The sequence below is a fragment of the Dipodomys ordii genome, unplaced genomic scaffold (genome assembly GCF_000151885.1).
Source record: "Dipodomys ordii isolate 6190 unplaced genomic scaffold, Dord_2.0 Scaffold29, whole genome shotgun sequence".
Taxonomy (NCBI): Eukaryota; Metazoa; Chordata; class Mammalia; order Rodentia; family Heteromyidae; genus Dipodomys; species Dipodomys ordii.
Window position 1 is genome coordinate 5,029,981 of NW_012267245.1, and position 21,375 is coordinate 5,051,355.

Below are 21,375 nucleotides of genomic sequence, written 5' to 3' on the forward strand. Positions count from 1 at the left end.
CCGGGGTCCAGGGGAGGCAGGGTGGAGCTGATGAATGCTGTCTTCAGCGGTGTGAGTGGTGCTCATCGAATGCATCCAACATGAAAAATTCAAACCGTGAAAGGACAAAATGGAAACAGGTCAAGTTTTTATCCAGCCTTAGCATAGGGAGAGATTTTTACACACATATCAAAGCAGCAACTTGGAAAGAGTGAATGCATAAAACCCTTCAAGTCTATGTGTATCATAAAAAGGCATTAGCTAGCTGTGGTGGTGCAAGCCTGTAATCCCAGCACTCTGGAGGCTGAGGTTGAGGATCAGAATTCAAAATGAGCTGGAGCTAGAACCTCTGTCAACAAACAAAACGAACCACCACCATCAATAACAAGAAAAACCTGTTAAAGGCAAATGGCACTTTGAAAATGGTAGAAAAACTGATTTATATCTTTATTATAGAAAAGAATTGCCCTGAAAACAATGCCCTAAACATGAGATCGCAGGGGATATGGAAAATCTCCAAAAGAATTATAACTAGCAGGCACACTGGGGGTGGGTGTGTACACATGGGCATATGCACGTGTGCACACACAATCCAATCTGCAGAGTAGTCCAAAAGTAAAAAGTTGAACTATTATGAGCTGAGCACCTGTGCACATGTCTATAATCCTGACCGCCCAAGAGGCTGAGATCCAAGGACTGGAGATTAAAGCCAGTCCAGTTAAAAAATTCTAGAAGAATCTTCTTTCTAATTAACTGACAAAAAGCTGAAAGAGGAGGTGTGGCTCAAATGGTGGAGGACCAGCCTTGAAGAAAAAAAAAAACAAGAGAGGGCACAAGGCCCCAAGTCTGAGCTTCAGTATCTGCACAGAGAACAATTCCACCTTCAACAAAGTAAAATAACCTGTGTCTTAAGAGCCGTTGGTTCTCCTTTGCTTTGGTACGTGAGAGCCTTGGTTCCTATCTGGTCTGTTGCTTTGTACCTTAAGAGTCTATTTCGCTTAGCATCTAAGCAGGGCCTTGTGACCCTGGGCTGAATTCAGACTGCGTTAGCCACGAAGAGGTAAGCAGACCTGCACATGACATGATTTCTTCTCTGAGTGTGGACGGAATGTCCAGGGCTCGAGCAGACGCCACTGGCCAGGGAATGAGCCTGTCAGAGCAACAACGTGGAAAAAACGAGATCCCGATGAGATCGAGGTTGTCATGGATGGGCCCCCGGCCTCCGGCCACGTGACCTGGTTTATATGAACATCACCAACGGCACCCTTTTCTCTCTTGTTTAAACCATTATTATTTGGGACCTGGAGTGTCTATTAGATTCCAGTAAATGAAATCTTACTTTCTTAACCCACAGAGTAGGAAGATTCTTAGAGTGGTAGCGTGGAGAGCTGGGGTGGGCCCTGTGTGTGTGTGTGTGTGGTATATTTCTCCTGAAAAAGTCCCGCTACGCTATGTATAACAAAGGTTTTATAATACGTATACCTTTTTACCCAGAAATTCTCCTGCTGGGGATATATCCCGGGAAAATGATTACTAGGCCTACAAAATTAATACACAATGATGCTCATAAGAGCAGTGTTTATAATCATGAAAAATTAAAGAGAAGTTAAGTGCTCAATAATAGAGGACTTATTATAAAAATTACAGTCACTTATATAATCAAACACCATCATGACATTAAAAATAAAGTTTTAAAGGAGTCATTGACGACGGGAATATTATTAAGTACTATTAAGCTAATGGTAAAGATGGGAAAGTAATAGGTGATTATATTCAGTTTGGAAAGTTGGGTAATTTAAAAAATATTCTTTATATTTTGTGGTATTGTTGACACATTCTACAATACGCAATGCAAATCCTATTTTTTTTTCTTTTTGCTTATGTGGTGCTGAGGAATCGAACCCAGGGCCTCGTGCATGCAAGGCAAGCACTCTACCACTGAGCTACCTTCCCAGCGTAAATCCTATTTTTAACCCTAGTTCAAACCTTGCCTGTCTGCTGCCCGGATTCCTACACCTGCCCAGCCTCCAGCTGGCAAATCCTCCCACGATCGCTCACAACAGGGTGACGGACTCCGCCATGTCCCACTGGCTTACTGTCTGTCTCCTCCCGGGTGAGCTGTGAAGAGGAATGGCACACAGCTGCTCCCTCTCCAGGCCATTCTAAGCTCCCACTTACTTCTAGAAACTTCCAGCCTCCCATGGCATTATGGGCCGACTCTGAGTACCAAGCCATCATCTCTATTTCTAAAGGGAGTGCTCCCACGTCAGTTAGAGCAAACGATAGCAACTCCAACTGCCAAAGGCCTAAGGACAGGCCTGACCTGGCAGTGTAAGTAGAGTCTGTGCTTCTCCGGGGTTGCCCTGTAACTGTTTCTTCGGTTCATCCTAACGGTGAGGACCTACCTGGGCCCCTGCTGGTTTTGCTGAGAGCTCCCGTGGTTCCCGTGGAAGGGACCCTGGAGTTACATTCTGGACGAGGACAAGGACTTAAGGTGCGGACACGTCGCTCAGAGCTTTCTGCCTCCTTCCTCGCTCTGCTCAGACTGGAGACATCTGGGTGGTTCTGTTCTGATCTTGGCTGCAGTCCTAATGGATCTGCATAGCTATCACTGTACACACAGCCAACTCCGAGTTCTTCTTTGATCCAGTTTCCAATTTAAACTTTCAAGCTTTTTTTTGGGGGGTGGGGAGGTCATGACATTTAGAAGAATGGGTCCCTAAACAATTAAATGTTTCTTTATATGTTTAATTCCTGCGTATATTAGCACAGAGTCCTAAGTGACAGCAGTTGAATGGGTGCAGAGACAGGTTAATAGGAACTGCTTCTAAACTGCAGGTTTGCAAGCCCGAGACCTGTATCCTGCTACACAAGACACGAAAGGAGGAGGAGCTTTCCAGATTGTAGAGGTACGCCTCCATTTCTCCAGGAGCCCCTGTAGCGGGGTTCTTTAAGACTTCCATGAAGACATGACTACTGGGAGGATTCCCCCCCTCTTCAACTCAACCCCCCCCAACTCCACTCGTGAGAAGTGATGGAATCAGACAACCTTCTGTCAACCCGCAGCAGTGTCTTTTCCTCTCAGAATCTAGCCCCCAGGTGGAAAACAACATTTGAGAAAAGAACATCGCTGCAGACGAGTTTTCTCCTGTGGCAAATCACTCAGCTGGAGGGAGGCCGTGATTTCCTCCTTGGCACACCCGGCTGGAGACGCCGCTTCCTCCTCTCCCCGGCCTGCGTGGGGCCCCTGCACCCACCTCCCGCACGCGTGCCAGCCTTCCTGAGGTTGGGCACCTAAGGGAAGAGAGGAAGGCCCTGTCCTTAGAGCCTCATCCTCCCCAGCCCCCAGAGAGGCTCTGCAGAACGTCGCTGGTGACAGAGAGACCGTGGCCGTGTCGAGAGGCAGGAATGCCTGCAGACACCACCCCGCTTCCCGCAGCTTCCAGAAGGGACTGCGGGCCGGCAGACATGGAAAGGGGGTTTCACGATCGACTCCCCCTCCTCTTTCTCTCTACCCCCAAAGCTCAGCTGTCACTTCTGAGCTTTCCCTTCTTCTATCCCTCCTCCTCGTCCCGCCTCAGCCGGGCCCCATCCTATGTCAGCGGAGAACTGTCAGCTCCAAGGAGAAGCTCAGTCCTCCCTTGATCAAATTTGTCCAGGCAAAACATGATTAATTTAAGTGCTTCACTTCACATGCCCGTGACCCTGGGGAATCATCAAAGCCCTCACTGCCTGTAACATGTTCTTAACCTTCCGGGAAACACTGATGCGATCCATGTTAAACAGCTGGACGTTCCTGGCTAATGGGTGGGGGGAGGATTCCATCGTAAGATGGAAAGATGGGAACATTCCGCTCACGTGATAACCATTCCATCCCATCTCGCCATTCATAGGCTGTCTCTGCTCTGCTTCTGGTTACATGGAACTCCTGCCATCAGCCATAGACTAGAAGTGGTATTTTTTTTTGGCAAAACAAAAAGGCCTGTCTCGTGAAACCCCGGCATGGGACCCGTGGGGAGAGCGTTCATGAAATGCTGCTGGTCCAAGGGCCAGACCCACTGATGGAGTTTTCAAGGTTGTGGTATTTCTTAGATGATGTCCAGGAGGCTTTAGGACCAAGCAAGAATTTATAGGACCTGGTGCAGTCCAGAGACATGAAGAGCAAACTAAAATGTAAACAAACTAAAAGCAAACTGTTGCCCCAAGGTCCAGTGGAGCAAGAAGCAAGCATGCGGTGCTGAAGGAAATGATGTGGAAATGCCATCGTGGTTGTCTTGGAATATTGTTGGGGGCGCTCTCCCTTTTCTAATACGATTTAATGGCGGCTGTTCTTGTTTTGCTGAACTGCCTCTCACCACTAATTTAGCAGCCCAAGCCTCTGCGAATGTCTTGAGATACTTTTAAAAGGCGGCGTTGTTCTACCTGACCTTTCGGATTTCAGGAATGAGGCTTCTGCAAGCCTCTTTATGTCTCGCAGCAGCATGCTTACCTGCAGGATTTGTTTCTCCAGCAAATAACGGCATAAATAGATGGTACAGCCAAAGCCAGCCCTGGAATGTGTCATGTGAGGGAAAGTCTCATTTAGTCAAGGGCAAAGGCCACCGTTAAGAACAAGGGTTCTTCATTCCGAGAGTCTAAGCGCCCCTCAGAGAAGGGGCCTGTTACCTCCTGTGGCCGGTGGGGGCGCACCAGCGGGCATCTGCGGGTGCCAGGCAAATGGATGGCTTTCTTGGCCCAGTTCCCTAGTCTCAGAACGGAACAGCAAATCAAAGCAATACAACGTAGGACTAGAATAATAGAAGCTACTGAAACTTCTAAGGAGGCCGTCAAGAAATTTCCAGGCATTTCTGGAAATTTCTGGACTTAGTAGTCACTTAATGCCACGAGGCTACGTGGAGGCTGGTGAGCCCTAGTTCACTTTTCTTCCTATAGTTATATGGATAACGCCCTCAAGTGCAACACGGTCTGGTGTTTACAAGTGAGTCGTCTTTACGGATGACCACATCCTGAGCTGAACCTCCAAAGAGCCTTCACAACCCCAGTCTCCCCGACGTTACCACGACAACGGTGCCTAAGCCTTGAGGTCTACTTGTGTCTGCGCTAGGAAGGACGGCAAAAGTGGACAGTCTCTCTCCCCTCGCCCCTCCCCTTTCTGTCACCAATAGCTTCTCATGCACATGTGCACACGCACACACATTCACACACGCACATACACAGCATTTGCCACAGGAGGCCAATCACAGCTGACAGTGCCCGGTGCCACAATAGACAATTTAGACTTGTCTTGGGTCTCATGAAGGACGGCTCAGAAGTGGAGACGGTGCTTCTCGCGCGTGGAAACTCCCCCCCCCCCCGAAGCCCGGCCTCTCCTGACCCCTTGGCCCTGGAGGAGGGCCGGCGCCCTGGGGAAAGAACTCTCTTTGATCTATGGCTTGGCTCTGTGCTTGGCTCTGTGCTGTCCTCCAAGCAGAATACATTAATGAGGAGATGCTTGGGGGGAGAAGGCGCCTCGGTTGTGATATCTCCGCAGTCTCTGTTTTGATATTTGGCCATGAGAAGTTCAAAGGATTTGAGAGATTAGAGTTCAAGAAAACCCAAGATACACCCGAGGGCAGGCCCTGGTCTCAGATGCTAAAAGAACCTGCTCCTCCTACACCCCGGCAAATTCCACCTCTAAAAGGACCCAGCGTCTAGCTCGGTCCAACAGAGTTATTCTCAAAGCCTCTTAGCATTGTTTTTAATGTTTCTCTTCAATGATAGATGAAGGAAATTCACTTTAGGATCCCTAAACAAATTAGAGAACTTCCTTGCTGAGGTAACTCATTCCCCCCGTGCAGAACGCCAAGTTGCTCCTGTGAATGTGGGACAAGGCTTGCCTGTGCCGGCCTGCTCTGGGCCACTCGACGCGCCTCGAGTAGTGCCCTGAGGTTTCTACTCACCGTTCTTCTCTGCCCTGGGCTTGGGAGGCTCAGGCTCTGGGAGACACGGACAGGGCCCATCACAGAGGATGCTGAGGCTTTTGCCTATAGAGCAAGCATGGAACTCCAATTTGCACTGCAAGAGAGAGAGAGAAAACAGGTGGTAAGAATGTAGTCAGACCAGGCACCAGCAGCTCACGCCTGTCATCCCAGCTGCTCAGGAGGCTGAGATCTGAAGATCGAGGTTTGAAACCAGCCAGGCAGCAAAGTCTGCAACACTCTTACCTCCAATTAACCACCAAAAAACGTGACGTGGAGCTGTGACTCGAGTGACAGAGCACTATCCTTGAGCAAAAAAGCTCATGGACAGCACCTAGGCCCAGGAGTTCAGACGTGGACGCACACACGGAAATAAGAACGCAGTCACTACAGACCACCATTCAGCCTCCTAGGAAACAGCCAGAGCCCTTGATCTAGAGAAGGTGGAGAAGGCAGGGACATCTCTGTGGAAGGTCTAAGGCCCAGCATGCTAAATAAGGATTGGCCTTTCATGTTTTTCCAGCTGAGCAGGCTAACTTCCAAAACACAGTAGAAGCGCTGGAAGGCTTATTTTAATGACAAGTGTACGCAACGATCACTACTTATAAAAGAAGACTGTTTGATAGGAAATGGAGCACCTGTGGAGCCCTAAGTGGACTGTGAGGCATTCTTCCATCTCTGTGGATGCTCCTCCCCTCTCCGCCTCCCCACACAGAGGAGGCTGCCTGGAGCATCCTCTTAACCAGTCTCTCCAGCCAGGCTTGATGGCAAGCCCGACACCCTACACCTTCCCCTCGGGAACAAGGCAGAGTGGATGCTTTTGTTCCCACTGTCCAAAGGGTACCTGACTTTAGCTCCCTGGAGCAGGGCCCTGGCTGTGGAACCAGCCTGTGACTCAGTGGCAAGGTCTAATTCTAGGACACAGAATTACAAGTCTCTAAGCTGCAGTCTGTCACCTTTTATCAGCAGTAGCTATATTTTGGTTACTTTCTTCTGATTCTTTTAAGCCTCTATAAACTGAGAACCTAAGCAGGAGGGAGCAATGCGAGAGGCCACGCCAGTTACCAGCATGTTTTAAATTCCTACATCATAGAGGACGGAACTGAGAGCTACAAGAGTTCAGTAACTCATGACCACCACGGCTTTCATCTGCATGCATCTCTGACTCTGAAGGCTGAGTCCTGGGACCCTCCAGGGCCGGTGGGTGGGGCTTCAGGACACAGGCATCCCACAGTGCACTAGGTGGGCTCATTCTGCATCTCCGCTCTTCCCTCGAAGGTGAGCTGTCTGGGATTTTCCTCCCCTTCTGTCTGCACAGTTGTTATGATCGAGGCCTGCCTAATCAGCCTTCTGCGAAAGCCCACCTGGCGAGCGTTCAAAGGCAGCAGTGATACCAAAATGCACAGAGCGCTCGTTGGACGGCAGCTTGTATTGTGTGCCATGGGGAACTTTTAAAAGGATGCAGAGAGGAGGTACAGTCCTGGCCCTTGGAAAACACACATGCATACCTTTGAGAGGAAAAACAAAAAGCCACCAGAATCTGCAGAGCCACATAGGTAAGTGCAGGTGGACAATGGTTTGCGAACCGGTGGAGGGGCTCTGTGGTCTGTGCGGATGACAAATCCAGGAGCAGAGTGCTTTAAACCTGGTCCTAAGGGCACTGGGGTCACCCTGTGTAACCCCGGCAGTCACCCATCCAGGGGGAGGAAGAGAGCTGGGTTCTCTTGAAGCAGGGGGAGAGGGGACGGGAGGATGGAAGGAAGAGGGGTGGGGGACAGGGGACTCTCCTGGAGAGTCTCAGTGCAGGTCCAGTGTGGTCAGGGAGTTATCGCAGCTGTATGAGAAGATGAAGCACAAAGAGCCACTGGACGCGACTCAGGTTAGGCAGGACGTGAGTACATGGAGACAGAACACAAAACACCGTGGGTGTAGGCAGGGCCGGCAGACAGCTCAGATGGACTGGAAGAGGAAGTCAGGAAGGAAGCGGGACATAGCAGGGAGTCGCCAGCGAGTTCTTCACGTGGCTGAGCACAGCTGGCCTCTCCCTTTCCCGCCTCTTCCCCCTCCTTCATCCTCTTGGTCTTCCTTCTCTTCCTCCTCCTCTCCAGCCCCACTCCTCCTTTCTCTCCCCCTCCTCCTTCTCCTGGGTCTTTACACTCCTCTTCCCTCTCTTCCTCCTCTGACATATCCTCCGGCCGACCCTTCCCCTTCCTCCTGCTCCTTTTCCTCTTCCTCTTTCTCCTCTCATCTTTTCTTCCCCTCTGTCTTCCTACTCCTCCCCCTTCTTCATCTTCCTCTCCAATCTCCTTCCTGCTTGCTAATTTGCTGTTCTGCAAAGCAAGTACAGGTCTGCCCGGATGATGCAATAATACTGTCTCAACAACAAAAGCATGCGAGGAGGGAAATGCAAGAATCCTCTCATCCCAGGGCCCGACGCTGCCTCCTGACCGGAGAACCATGACAGCTCACAGGACCCCTCCTGAAGGGGGGGGGGCTCAGGGGTACACACCTGCATTGTGCGGACAGAATTCTCCTTCTAGGAGCTCACAGAACTCTCCTTACATGACGCGCACAGAACCCTTTCGAGAGTGAGCCTCAACGCCTGTGAACTCACAGAACCCTAGCTAGAGTGAGCTCGCCAGTAATTCCCCATACTGACCTCACACACACCCACTAGACAGCACTGGCTCTCTCTGGTGAGCTCACAGCCCTCACTGTAATGAGCTCATAGAACTCTATCAATAGTGAGATCGCAGAAATCTCCCTATACTGACTTCACAACCTTACCCATAGTGACCGCAGAAAACTTCCCTACAATGCAGAAGCTACCCTTATGGTGGGGTGACTGAAGTCTTTCACTGTGAGCTAGCAGAACTGTACCAATAGTGAGCTCCTGAGATCACAGGACACGCGCTGTAATGAGCTCAAACAACACTCACTTGGCGAGCTCAAAGAACCCAAATGAACAATGAGCACAGAGAACTCCCTCTCAGATCATAGAACGGTCCGTACAGAGTTCAACCAACTCTACCAATGGTAACTTCACACAGTACCTTCGCTGACATTAAATACACTCGAGTGGGCACACGCTACCGCTACGAGTGAGCTCACAGCCCCCCCTGGAGGGAGCTCACAGCACCCCAACTAGACTGAACTAATAAACGCCTGAAGGAACCCCATCTAAGTGAGCTCACAGACAGACTCAGAGAACCCCACAAAGTTACCTAACAGAACCTCCCCTGCAGGGAGCTCACAGAACCCCAACTAGAGATACCTAACAGAACCTAGCCGACAGTGAGCTCACAGAACCCCAGCGAGAGTTACCTAACAGCCTCGCCAGGAGTGAGCTCACAGGAACTTTACCTAGGGTAACCCTGCAGAACTGCATCCGGAATGAGCTCACGGAACCCCACCTGGATCTCACGGAACTGCACCTGGCATGGTTACGTAGCAAGTCCAACATCTTGAGTTCAACTTCTATTATCTCCAAAAATAACAAAACGCGCCCCCAAATCTTTACCTGGCTACTAGTACCTTAGAATGGGGCCTCTTTGAACCACAGGGAGTTTGGAGAAGGAATCAGATTCGGAGAAGCGCATGGGGATGGGGTATTTATTCCTGGTGTTCTGACAGGGAGGGGGCTTTGACTGTGGAGCCTGATGACCAGAGAGGAAAGGAGAATGAAGAGACACAGGGTGGGGCCATCTACCCGCCGGCTCGAGGCGAGGAGCCGGGCACCAAACAAGCTGCTGCCCGCTGCCCGCTGTCCCCAGAAGCCGCTGCGGTTCCTTCCTGGAATTCAGCCTTGGAACCTCGAGGACCAAGGACAGCACGTCTCTGTGGTGGAAGCCGCTGTGTGTGGGGTGGCTCCCCAGCAATCAGACTGTTCCAGAGACAGACGCCATGCCACAGAAATGCTTTATCTTGGGTTTAAAAAACACAGATTTCTTTTTTTGTGCCAAGATGGCTCAGGTCTACAAGAAAGAAAAAGAAGTCCTAACATACAACACACCGATGGGGGGATCGTGGGCTCTGAGGATGAACTTGGCCAAGTCATAATCTTCACATTACTGTCAGGATGCAGCAGCGAAGTATTACCGCTAGCCCTGCGAAGGAGGTGATTTGAGACGATGGGAAATAACGACTTTTGAATATGGACCAGTCCCACAGCCAGCCGGATGCAGCTATAACCGGGGCCTTCCCCATCATCACAAAACCGGAGACAGAGGAGAGCGAGCCAGGATCAGAGAGAGAATGTGCAGAAATAGTCCGCATGGCGACCTACTTAAAAGGCACGCGGCAGCAGACCTTCCCGCCCATCCTTGCTTCTCTTTTGCATGGCACGCTGGTACATCCCAAGGAGCCGGGGTTTCCTGGCAAGTGGCCAGCCAGCCTTCCTCGCTGATGATTTGGAAAGCCAAGCGAACGGCTTCTCTGGGGTTCTGGGCCCACGCAGATCTCAACCCACAAGCCACCCTCGCTGCGGCTCCACGCCTTCGATTTCAATTGCTTTCCCTACTGTATTTCATCAACCTATCGTCTATTTTGAAGCCAGACTGTTGGTGGTTCACAGTTGACAATTTTGTTCACAGTTGATGAATTCTGATTTGTTTTTATTCACCCAAAATCATGTTGTCACAGTAGGGGGAGGGGAGGGATCTGAGTGAGAAGTAGTGGTGGTCCACCGCGAGAGTCCATGCGTCTCTCCGCCCCGCTGGGCCACTGCAGCTCAGAACCTTCAACCTCAGGGCCTTTGTACTTCCCTCTGTCTGTCCCTTTCCCTACCCCACACAGTGGCTTGCTTGCTTTCTTTTTTTTCTACACTCAGGTCTTGTCTTGCCAGGAAATTTCCTGGCGCACATCAACTCCTCCCCATTTTTTCTGTCTCTTTCTCTCCTTCGTTGTCTCTGTGGCCCTCGTGAGCGTCTGCCATGCAATTTTCATGGAAACGGGCCTTTGTTCCATTGGTTCAGGGCCGGGAACAGCATGGGGCCCGTGCCAAGAGCCTCACGAATGCTTGGTAAGTGTCAGAAGAAACATGCTCATGTGTGTATGTTCATTAAGGCTCTGCCAAGGCCAGAGGCCCCTCTCTGCATGACCACAGCCACTCCAGCCCCAGCAGACAGACAGCCGCTAGCTGTCACCAGCAGACATCTCGGTGGACTAATGACTGGCTGTGTTTGACCCAGGGCTCAGTCTGTGTGCTCGCTGCCGTGTTCGCTCAACTTTCTCTCCTCCTCTCTCCCTCTTCCTCCCTCTCTCCCCCTCTTCTTATTCTCCCTCCCCCCGTATCTCTTTCTCACTTTCTCTTCCCCTTCCCTCCCTCTCTGCATCTTTCTCTCTCACACACACACACACATTTTTGACTTGCAGAACATTAAACTCGAAAACCAAGTTGCTAAATCTATGAACAAGGAAAAAGCAGTTCTTCACAAAAAGATGCCAGCTAAATTTAGAATGGAAGGTTGTAATTAGTAAATTACTAATTTGCAACACACTGTCCTCATTTAAATAGAGATCACTCAATGTAAAAAAAAAATGGGTACCAGTAAATGAGGAACCGACATTCACTATCTCAAAATGCTACTCTGAAGACTACACCATTATTATGAAAAGGAAAATGCCTACTTCCAACAAGATCTACGGCATCTATCCCTTAAGAAAATGATCAAGGAATCAAGTCTATCACACTGGCAGGACAAGGAACAAGTACTTCTAGATGTGCTAAAAAGAAGAGACGTGAATACAATGGTGAAATACTGATCCAAGGCGCTGAGCCTCAACTTATTTATTAAGAAACAGACTCCAGATTGGGGACAACTGCCTGAGCTCTAAACAGAAAACTACTGACACCAAATAAAAATAAAAAGCCCTGGAGTGTGCAGATCATTGTTTCGTATTCAAAGGAAGAGAAGAAGCAAACGCAGTGCTCGAGCTTGGCTAGTTCTTGAATAACAATAATTACACAAAGCTATAAAAGACATTTGGGGAGAAATCGTTGTGATTTTAATGAGATCTCTGATATAATAGAATTGCTGTTCTCCTGGGTGGGATAATTCACACCTACCACCTTGGCTTTTATGAGGGGTTTAGGTATCACAATGTCTGTAAATTACCCCTAAATGGCTCATTGTAAAGTATGCACGTATACACAGACAGAGCAAAATGTTACCTGTCAGATCTTGCGATGAGTGTACCGGGCTCATTACATTATTCCGCAGGCTTGGCAGGTGTCCAGCGATGTTATTTTAATAACCGAGGGGAAGGGGTCTCTAGTTTGAAGCCAGATCCTCTGACCTCAGTCTCCAATAAGCCTGAGAGGCAGGCATGCACGGCAGCATGCAGCTACCAGCTGAGAAAGGGTATCTTGTGTATGTCTGGGCTGGTCTGGAACCTCCAATCTCAGCCTTCCAAGGAGCTAGAATTACAAGTGTGAGCCGGCACTGCCCGGCATGGAGTTCTAAATTTCTATGGGATGTTCTGTCCAGCTGGAATTTTGGGAGACAATACAGATGGGGAAAGTCTTGAGAATCCACATGCCGCTTTCCTATCAGTACCCAGATCGGTACACAGACCAGCAAGGGCTCAATGAACATATGCTGAGAAAATGAAGGAAAATAGTGGCCTGTGTGCCAGGCTGACGGGCAGACCAGCACCTCAACCTCCATTCCAGCAGGAGTGTTGTGACACCCTCCTCCTCTAGGGCCCCTCGCCCTGACTGCCTTCCAGTTAATGATACTTTCGTGCATGCACAGTGCATTGACCCTTCCCCCTTGAGGGAAGCAGCATCTTTTCTAGAGCCCGGCACACAGGTACGAACATGCCTTGCATTTGTCTGTCTACGGGAAATATGGATCCCCGCGTGAGGGCAGGCATCTCTGCTCATTTTACCAATGAAGAGAGGGCAAGCTAAGGAAGCAGCCAGGAAAGAGCACACATTTAATCCAAGCCCCTCCATTTCTCCCTAGTGCAGCAAAGCAAGGCGTGATTGATTCACTGGCCTCTGCAGGGCACCGTCGTTGGTAAAGTCTCTCCCTCTTCTTAGCAAGGCTGAATGACCAGGCAGAGAAAGAGAGGTGAGGGGAAGGAAGTGACGTCAGAGCTGGGGAAGGGAAGTGACGTCAGAGCTGGGGAAGGAAGTGACGTCAGAGCTGGGGAAGGAAGTGACGTCAGGGCTGAGGAAGGAAGTGAAGTCAGAGCTGAGGAAAGGGAGAACACGAGGCCCTTGTGGAGGCAGCCACCGTTGTAGTGCAGGGGGAGGACAGCGCCTGGTCCTGTGCCGGCCCCCCTCCCCCCCCGCCCCCATCTTCTGTGCTAAACGAAGCTGCACATGTGACTTCCACGGGCAGCAGACACACTGCATACTGTTCTCCTTGGGCTGTGATTGGCAAAGATAACTTAGAAGGCGCTGATTGGCCCACAGACCTGCATCGGATGCGGTGGGTGCAGAGGCTGTTGGCAGGGGACCTCGGCCTCTCTGACGGAGGCCCAGCAGGTGTTCAGGTGAACAGATACACCGTTCCTGAACCATCTTTGGGTCTGAGCGCTCCTTGAGGAAGTTGTACTTGCTCCTCAGCCCCGGCGCATGGGAAAGTCCGAGTGGGCGAGAGGGGCTGGTGGAAATTAATTACTGATCTTCCCAGAAGCCCTAGAAGGATAGGGACTTTCACTTCCATTCTGCAGATGAGAAGGAAAGGGGTAAGAGATGAAGGAACATGAGTGAGACTAGGAGGGGGAGAGAGGAAGGCTGGGGCTGGTGGCTCACATCTGTAAGCCCAGCTACTTGGGAGGAACAGATCGGGAGGACCACAGTTGAAGGTTCTAGGCCAGACTAGGCAAAAGCTGATTGAAGCTCCATCTCAACAAATACATCAGGACACCGTCGATCCCAGCTACCCCAGAAAACACACTTAGGGGGGCCTCAGCCCACGAGCAGCCCAGGCAAAAACAAAACCAAGTGAGACTCCATCTGTAAAATAACACAAGGGCAATACAGTGTCTGCCTAGTGAGCACGGGGCTCAGAAGTCAAAGCCCTAGCAGCACCAAAAGCAAACACATACATTATTTTTTAAAAAGGAGGGAACAGAAAGAAGCCACAGAGAAGGCAAGGCAAGAGAGAAACGAAGAAAAGTGAGGAGACAGAAAAGGAAGAAAGGCAGCCATGTTTCCAAAGGAAAAAGGCAGGAAGCATCGGGGAGGGACCTCACCCGGCCCGGGGGTGTGTGCTCAGACAGAATGCTCCAAGAAACCGTCCCTGCTGCTACACATGCCCTCGGGAGCCCGCTTCCCCGCTGTGCTGGCGTCCTTGCGGGGACCCGGCCCTCTGCGCCCCGTCTTGTAGCTGTCTCTGCTGCACAGTCAGGACCCCAGGGAGGTGAGGGGAAGTTGAGGCAGCACCTAATTTGTGCTCATCTCACCTCTGCCAGGTTCCTGCCCCAGCTCGGTGGGCACCTGGGATGGGAATCTGACACCTAAGCTCCGGGGATCACGGGAGCTCACGAGCCCAGCCTGGCTGCTCCTCCCTGAGTGAAGGTAATCCAGCATCCTGCGGCTGGCTGTGGAGGAGAGGTAACTCATAAGAGTCCTGGTGCAGCGACCTAGACCGGACCTCTTTAGTCCCAGCGCCTCACGGCCTGCCAGCCCGTCCTACCTCCATTCTTCCCTGCCTCCTCCACCAGCTTCGCACCTGAGTGGTCCTGGCAAAATGCAGATTGTGTTGTGACACCCACCCCAGCCCACCAGCAGGCCTTGTTCTCCGTCAGCCTCAGATAAAACTCCCAGCCTTTGCCAGGCACCAGTGGCTCCCGCCTGTCATCCTAGCTACTCAGGAGGCTGAGATCCGAGGATCGCGATGCAAAGCCAGCCCGGGCAGGAACATCCATGAAACACTGATCTCCAATAAATCACCAGAAAACAGGAAGTGGCGCTGGGGTTCAAGCTCGCCTTGAGCTGAAGAGCCCGGGGACAGCGCCCAGGCCCAGAGTTCAAGCCCCATGCCCGACAAAACAAGACACTCAGCTTTTAACCTAACAGAAAAGGCTCTGGTAAGGCATGACCCCTCCCCCCATCCATCCCTCACCCCTCACCCCTGCGCTGTGCACTTACAGAGCAGCCACCCAGCTCTCCTCCACGTGCTGACCCCCCTGCTCCCATGTCCTGCTTTGTACCCCCGGGGACGCGTACCCCCAGCACCTGTGCCCACCCAGGTCCCCAGCACTTCATCTTGATAACACCCTCCTGTCTTAAGAACGCCACACAGTCTTGCTCCCAGCACCCAGCAAAAGATGCCAAAAGCCATAGGCACACAGTAAGCAGCGGCCAGGGAGGCAGACCCACAGGTGGGTGGACAGCGGCCTCATCCCCACCCCTCTGCCGCCGGCCGGGCAGTTCCACGCAGGCTCTGCTGTCGGCTCCGGGGGCGCTGCCCCAAGCCGGTCATCTCCCAGCTCTGGGCCTGGCTCCTCCTGAGCTCTTGGATGGCGTCCTGGGGCACACATTCAGGCAGAGGCCGCTCCTGCCACCCGAGCCCCAGCTGTTCACCAGCCTCAATCAGATCCCAGACCCTCCTTTTCCAGGCAGCTTACCCTCTTCCTGAGTTTACTTCCCCTGCAACGGCCATGATTCATAGCCGCCGCCCTCATCCCCGCTGGGCCCCTGTGATTGCTCCGCCCCGGCAGAGCTCTCGGGGCAGCACATTTCCGGGTCATCCTCAGCCCACATTGCCCCATGCCTACTCCTCTGCCTTCCTGCTTCCCAAGGAGACCGGAGCCGCTGGACCTCAGGGCCCTTGTCCCTGGGGACTTCCACAGTCCACCTTCACCTCCCAGGGTGTCTAGAGTCTTCACGATGGGCGAGTATGGGTTACTATAGGGCATTATGACTGATGCTCACGATGTGACCTTTCACTTTTCATCCCAGATCCTCCAGGAGAAGAACTCACAGCCATGTGACATCTGAGGAACCGAGGCTCACAAGTACTGCTCCTGATGGGAGCCAGCTCTAAGGATCAGGGCCAGGACGCACAGCCTGCTCTGACTGAGACCTGAGCTCTTCAGAGGTTCAGTGTGTGGCCTCAGGTTAGAGGCACAGCTGCCGCCCCCTCTCCTTCGCCTCCTCTTTCTTCCCTTTCCCACGCCCCTGGCTGTCGTGGCAGCAGGAGCCCTGACTTTAAAGAGCGAAGCCACGGGACAGGACAGATGGCAGTGCTGGGGAATCCTCTCTGAAATGCACAGGGCAGTGCATCATGGGGCTTACGCTGTTCTGCATCTGGAAGGGTGGATGGAGAGGGGCTGGGCTGCCCGGTGTCTCCCCAGGATCCCTGCTGTGACCCAGGGCCCCCCCCCGACCCTGCCCAGGATCCACAGGATCCCTGCTGTGACCCAGGGGCTCCCCACCCCCCTCGACCCTGCCCAGGATCCACAGGAGACCTGCTCTTCCCCACAAATATCTCAAGTGCCTACAGCGGTGGTAGGTACCCTTGAACTATTAGTCAAGTGAAAGAATACATGAATGAGTAATAAATGAATACATAAATGAGTGAATTTCTTGGAGAAATGTGGAAACCAACCACAGGTATTCTGAGTGACCAGAGCGGCCACCGGAAGGCAGGGATGGTTTGATGGCAGCCATGGCGAGAAGTAGGTCAGCATGCCACCTGTGACTGCAAGGAGACAGACAGTGTCCTTTGTAGTTTCAAACCCATCTTTCTCCAGTGTGGACCTCAGGCCAGGTCCGAGGGCACTTCGTGGGTGGGGCTCAGACGCTGTCTGTTCTGACACCCCGGCCCTCCTCACCCATGCTGCATCTCTCTGTCATGGCTGACACTTGGTGGAGGCCAGGCTCCTGAGCCCGGGCTTCAGAAGCAGTGGCCTGACTTAGAATCTGCATGTGAAACTCCTCGGGAGGTCAATTACCTGCCGTGCTCTCACAGGTAAGAAATTCAATGGTTTCCTCAGTTCTTGATAACTTATCCCTCAATGCACACTGAAGAATGAGAAAACAGATGCCAGCATCGTATGCTAAGCATATCTACCAACTCGTGTCCAATGCTAGCATTTCACAAGGTCCAGAAAGGGAAAAAAAAGCTATTAAAATCTCACCTTGGGCTGACATCAGATAACCATCACAGCCACTCAGCATCCCTTTATATCTGGGCTCCAGCCTAATTTCTTCCCCGCCCGTACTTGCTGGAGAAAACAAACTCCCAATGTCTTTGTGAATACAGCCTTTATGTCCATGAGAGCCAACAGAAATAAAACCAGAGATAAAGGTGACCAAAAATGCCAAAGCAGACTTCTGGCCAAATGCAACAAGATTAAGGTGGTATTTTTAAAATGAAACGGTAACTTAAACTTTGAATTACTGCCTGATTTTACTGCCTGCCTACAGATGAAAGACCCCGTAGTGCTGAATGAAAAAGCCATATAACTCAAAGACAATTTTCTTTGCTTGACACTCACTCTGTGAAAGATACATTTAAGTAATAAAATGGCCCTTGTATAAGTCCATTCTCTGCTGAGGGGCCTTGGTGTGTGAGACTGGTAAGGGCTAGACAAAGGCTTTCATTTCTTCCTTTCTTTCGGTTATACAGTTTTCCCCCAATGGGGTCTGATCTCATTTCTCCCAAGGCTTGATGAAAGATGGACCAGGTGGAGCAGGTGCCCCAGGAGACCAGCCCTAGTGATCCTGTAGACCCAGGTTGTGTGCTAATGGTTTGGAGCGCGTGCCTTGTGACTGGAAATGTCTGCGGTGTGATGCTCACGTGGAGCCCCCTCCCTTGGTATGAGTGCTGTACTTTCTTATGAGACCAGAACTGTAACCAGTGAGCCCCAGATGGGCAGGGTGACCTATCTGACACGGGAAGGCAGACTCCTGGGTATTTCTGGAGATGTTCAGAGGAGAACAGATCCGCCGGGCCATGGGAGTTGTTGGGATGAATGGTGTAGGGATGAATGCAGAGAGTCTAAGCGGGCGGGTGGATATTGTAAGGGGCTAGCTAGGTCCATCGGGGTAAGCTAAGAGGGGGAAGGTTAGAATAGGGACCCCACAGTGAGGAGGACAGGCGTTTGGGGACAAGAAGCCGCTGGAAGGCCAATGATGGGGGAAGGGGATGGTGAATGTAGAGGAGGATGCGTGACCAGCACACAGGTTACAGAGGGAAGAATCTGGGCACCTCTGAGGGCCAGCTCAGCTTAGATCCCCCTCATGGAGAGGTGGCTGTGGGCTGGACTGGCCATGAAGGCCTCGTGGCCTAGACGGGGACCCAGCCCACGGAGGTCTGAGAAGGCTGGGCAGGTTCAGAGACGGGGCCTTCATTTCACGTCCAGTCCTCAACTCGCAGCACCCCCGGAGCCCACCCTCCTCTTCAGTTTGACGTTAGGAAGCGCACTCCAGTCTTCTCCCACTCAGACGGAGATGTTGCTTGCCTATTTTAAGGTCAATTCGGAATCTGCGTTAATCAGGCCAAAATTCATTACGGAAGGCCAACTGTGAGGTCCGGGAAGTCAGCTGCTCTCCACCGAACACAATTTGTGTTTTGTGCAGATGAGTGATTTTTCAGACACCGTCACGGCACACTTCGGGTGGGGTGCGGTGGGGAGGGGGCCTGTGGGGGAGCGGGAACAGCTTGTGCCGCGCAGCACCTGACACAGTATGCGAGCTCCAGTCGCAGGGAGGTTCGCGAGGAGCAGTGTGGCCCCCTCGTCTCGTCCCTGCCACAGATAATGAAGCTCATCCATTATCTCCTTCCTTTTGCCGCCTTCGGAGTCTGTCACACGATCTACCAGCGACTCCGGAAGTGCCGGCCCAGGCTGACTTCTTGGAACCGCACAGCCAGCCCGAGTTCAAATCCTTCCTGGCTCTAGTCTTCCTCACTATGGGGGCGTGACCTCACCCTCCTAGTCTGCAGTGGAGACGCCTCTGGGGGCATGTGATTAAGGAATGGCGCCAGTTAGGGCCCCCACTGCCTGGGAGGAGGGGGAGGGGTGGCCTGGGGTCCCCTTGGGCTTCCGTGCAGGAAGGAAGACTGATCCTGGGGGGGGGGGGAAACATGAACCTTTACGATAGCTAAAAAATAAGGAGGAGAGACGAACGTTAAATAATATTCACGAAGCTCTCAGAGATCTGGGTGCATGCGACTGCTGGTGTCTCCCACCGCCCCAGCCTGTGGAGGGAGACGCCGTCACTCTGGAAAGCATCTGTTGGCAGACCAACCTGGACTCCGACTGGACTCCAACCCTACTCTTGCATCTTCAGTCCGTTAACTCTCTGAGGGAGGCTCAGTTTCCACCTCTATCAAATGGGGACAAATGATGCCACCTGCTTCCTTGAGTCACCTGTGGGGGCTGGTGAAGACAGGGGCCCACCCTAGTGCCTGGCTTGGGGTGCCAGCTCTGCCACTTGTCAGCTGAAGGCCGGATCCACCTGCTGACTCAGGAAGCCGCTCCGACGGTCACAGGATCATCGGGGAACACCCAGCCTGGGGGCCACGGACCCGAGGCGCTTTCCCTTTTCCCCTCTGCACACTAGGAGCCCCCTGGAGGCAAAGGACCATCCCCCCCCTGAGCGCCAGGGCCGGGCATGCAGCAAGGACAGGGGAGGCAGCAAGGGAGGAGGCCGGACTGAAACCAGATGTGACTTTGAGAAGTGACATTTCAGGTGAGGTCTGTCCAGTGACCGCTGACTCCTCCCCCAGTGACCCTCCGTGAGAGGTATTGGTGAGAAATTAATATTCCGCCAGATCCTTTGTGCTACACGGGAAAGGCTATACACCACAGGACCCTACTAAACAACAACAACAACGAAGGGAAAGGCTAAGCCTCTGCGGGATTCGTCAGTCCTGCCCAGCGTTCCTCGGAGCTGCCCGACTCCGCAGGCCCAGCACGGCATGCTCTGCATGCACGTGCCTCGGGGAGGCCAGGGTCCTCCCTGGGCCAGCCCCCCCCCCCCAAAGAAGGCCAGGATCCACCTGAAGCAAAGCTCCGCCCACCATCACACAGTCCGGCACAATGAGAACTAAGCAGTAACACTTGTCAAAGTTAAAAAAGCAAGTGAGAGTCGGTCCCACGAATGCAGAAGAATGCCAGACTCGAGGCGAGTCTCACGGACGGCAGGGTGACGGGAGGAGATGGCCCCCCCCCACGGCCCCCGCGCAGTCCCGGGGCCGGCCACCAAAATCAGAGCGGGGGCTGGTGCAGCGGAACCTCACTGTCGCTGCGAGGCGGGACCTATGAGTTGCTGGAAAGAAAAATCCCCCCGTTTAAATGTGGAGCCATTTCCAGCCACGAGCCTGAGGCGTGTGAAAGGCAGGCAAGCGCCGACAGTGACTTTTCTCCTAGCACCGGCCCAGCCCCACGGCCATTCCCACTCACCATCTGCCCGGCGGTTCAGAGCGGCAATCCCCCCCCACACACACCCCAGGAGTGAGCAACTGAGAGAGGGGGCCTGGGGCTTCGATTTTAGAGAAGGAGATCAGTGCCCTCGTGAGCATGAATGGCAGGCGGGGGCCCCCCTTTGGGGAAGAAGCATCACCTGCCGCCCCACAGGGCAAGGCCTCGCTCTGCACCCGGAGGCCAGCGCTCTCCCAGTGGTACCTACGGTGGCAGAGACCATGGTAGAGCTCGCGGTAGGCAATGCCGGGCATCTGTTTGTAGGCCTCTTGCAATGACCCTCTTGTCCGCTTGTTTGTTGTTCGTGTCATTACTGGGGCGGGCTCTCTCTGGACGTTTTTGCTCGAGGCTGGTGCTCTACCACTTGAGCCACACCTTCACTTCTGGCCTCTTTGCTGGTTCGTTGGAGGTGGGAGTCTCGTGGAGTTTCCCGCCTGGGCTGGCTTTGAACCCTGATTGTCAGGGATCCCCTTGTGAGTAGCTAGGGTGACGGGAGAGCGGCCGGCAGCCGCACTCTTGGTAAAGCAAGCTCCGAACCTCAGCAGGGTCCGCTCACCTCCCTCCCTCCCCTCAAGGAACGCAAGCTCTAGGGCAGGACCGTCCTCAGCTTGGTCCTAATCCTTGCACGTGCCAGTTGAGTCCACCTCTCCCTTCTGTAGACTGAAAGTCAGGATGCCTGCTTCAAGAGCTACTGAATTGAAGGCAAATCAGGCTATAAGAATCTGACCTGCGTCTTCACGCCCTGGGGGAACCACCGATTATAGAGCATTCATCCTGTCCGCCATCTGTGCCTCGGTTCGGCAGATCATCCATTCACGTCTACCGAGCATCTGGCATGTGCCTGGCATTACCAGGTTCTTGGAACTACCACCGCGAAGCAGGCTGGGGCAGATCGCACTGTGCCGTCAGAAAGTTTCCATTTTACTGGGCATGTTTCATCGCAAGTCAACAACAGAGAACTCAAACTCCAACCTTTCTCCTCCTCCTCCTGCTGCTCCTCCTGCTCCTCCTCCTCCTCCTCCTGCTCCTCCTCCTCCTCCTCCTGCTCCTC

The 21,375-nt window shown here is 52.6% G+C and overlaps 1 protein-coding gene across 1 annotated transcript in view; it reads right to left on the bottom strand.

Moving 5' to 3' along the window:
• The window catches only part of Spock1 (sparc/osteonectin, cwcv and kazal-like domains proteoglycan (testican) 1), a gene marked incomplete at its 5' end in the record, with an annotated part of 347,529 nt that overhangs the window by 39,898 nt on the left and 286,256 nt on the right, over nt 1-21,375 (bottom strand). Inside the window, one exon of the mRNA XM_013016002.1 lies at nt 5,919-6,033. Coding sequence (XP_012871456.1) covers nt 5,919-6,033 — 115 coding nt within the window. The remainder of the gene's footprint in view (nt 1-5,918; nt 6,034-21,375) is intronic.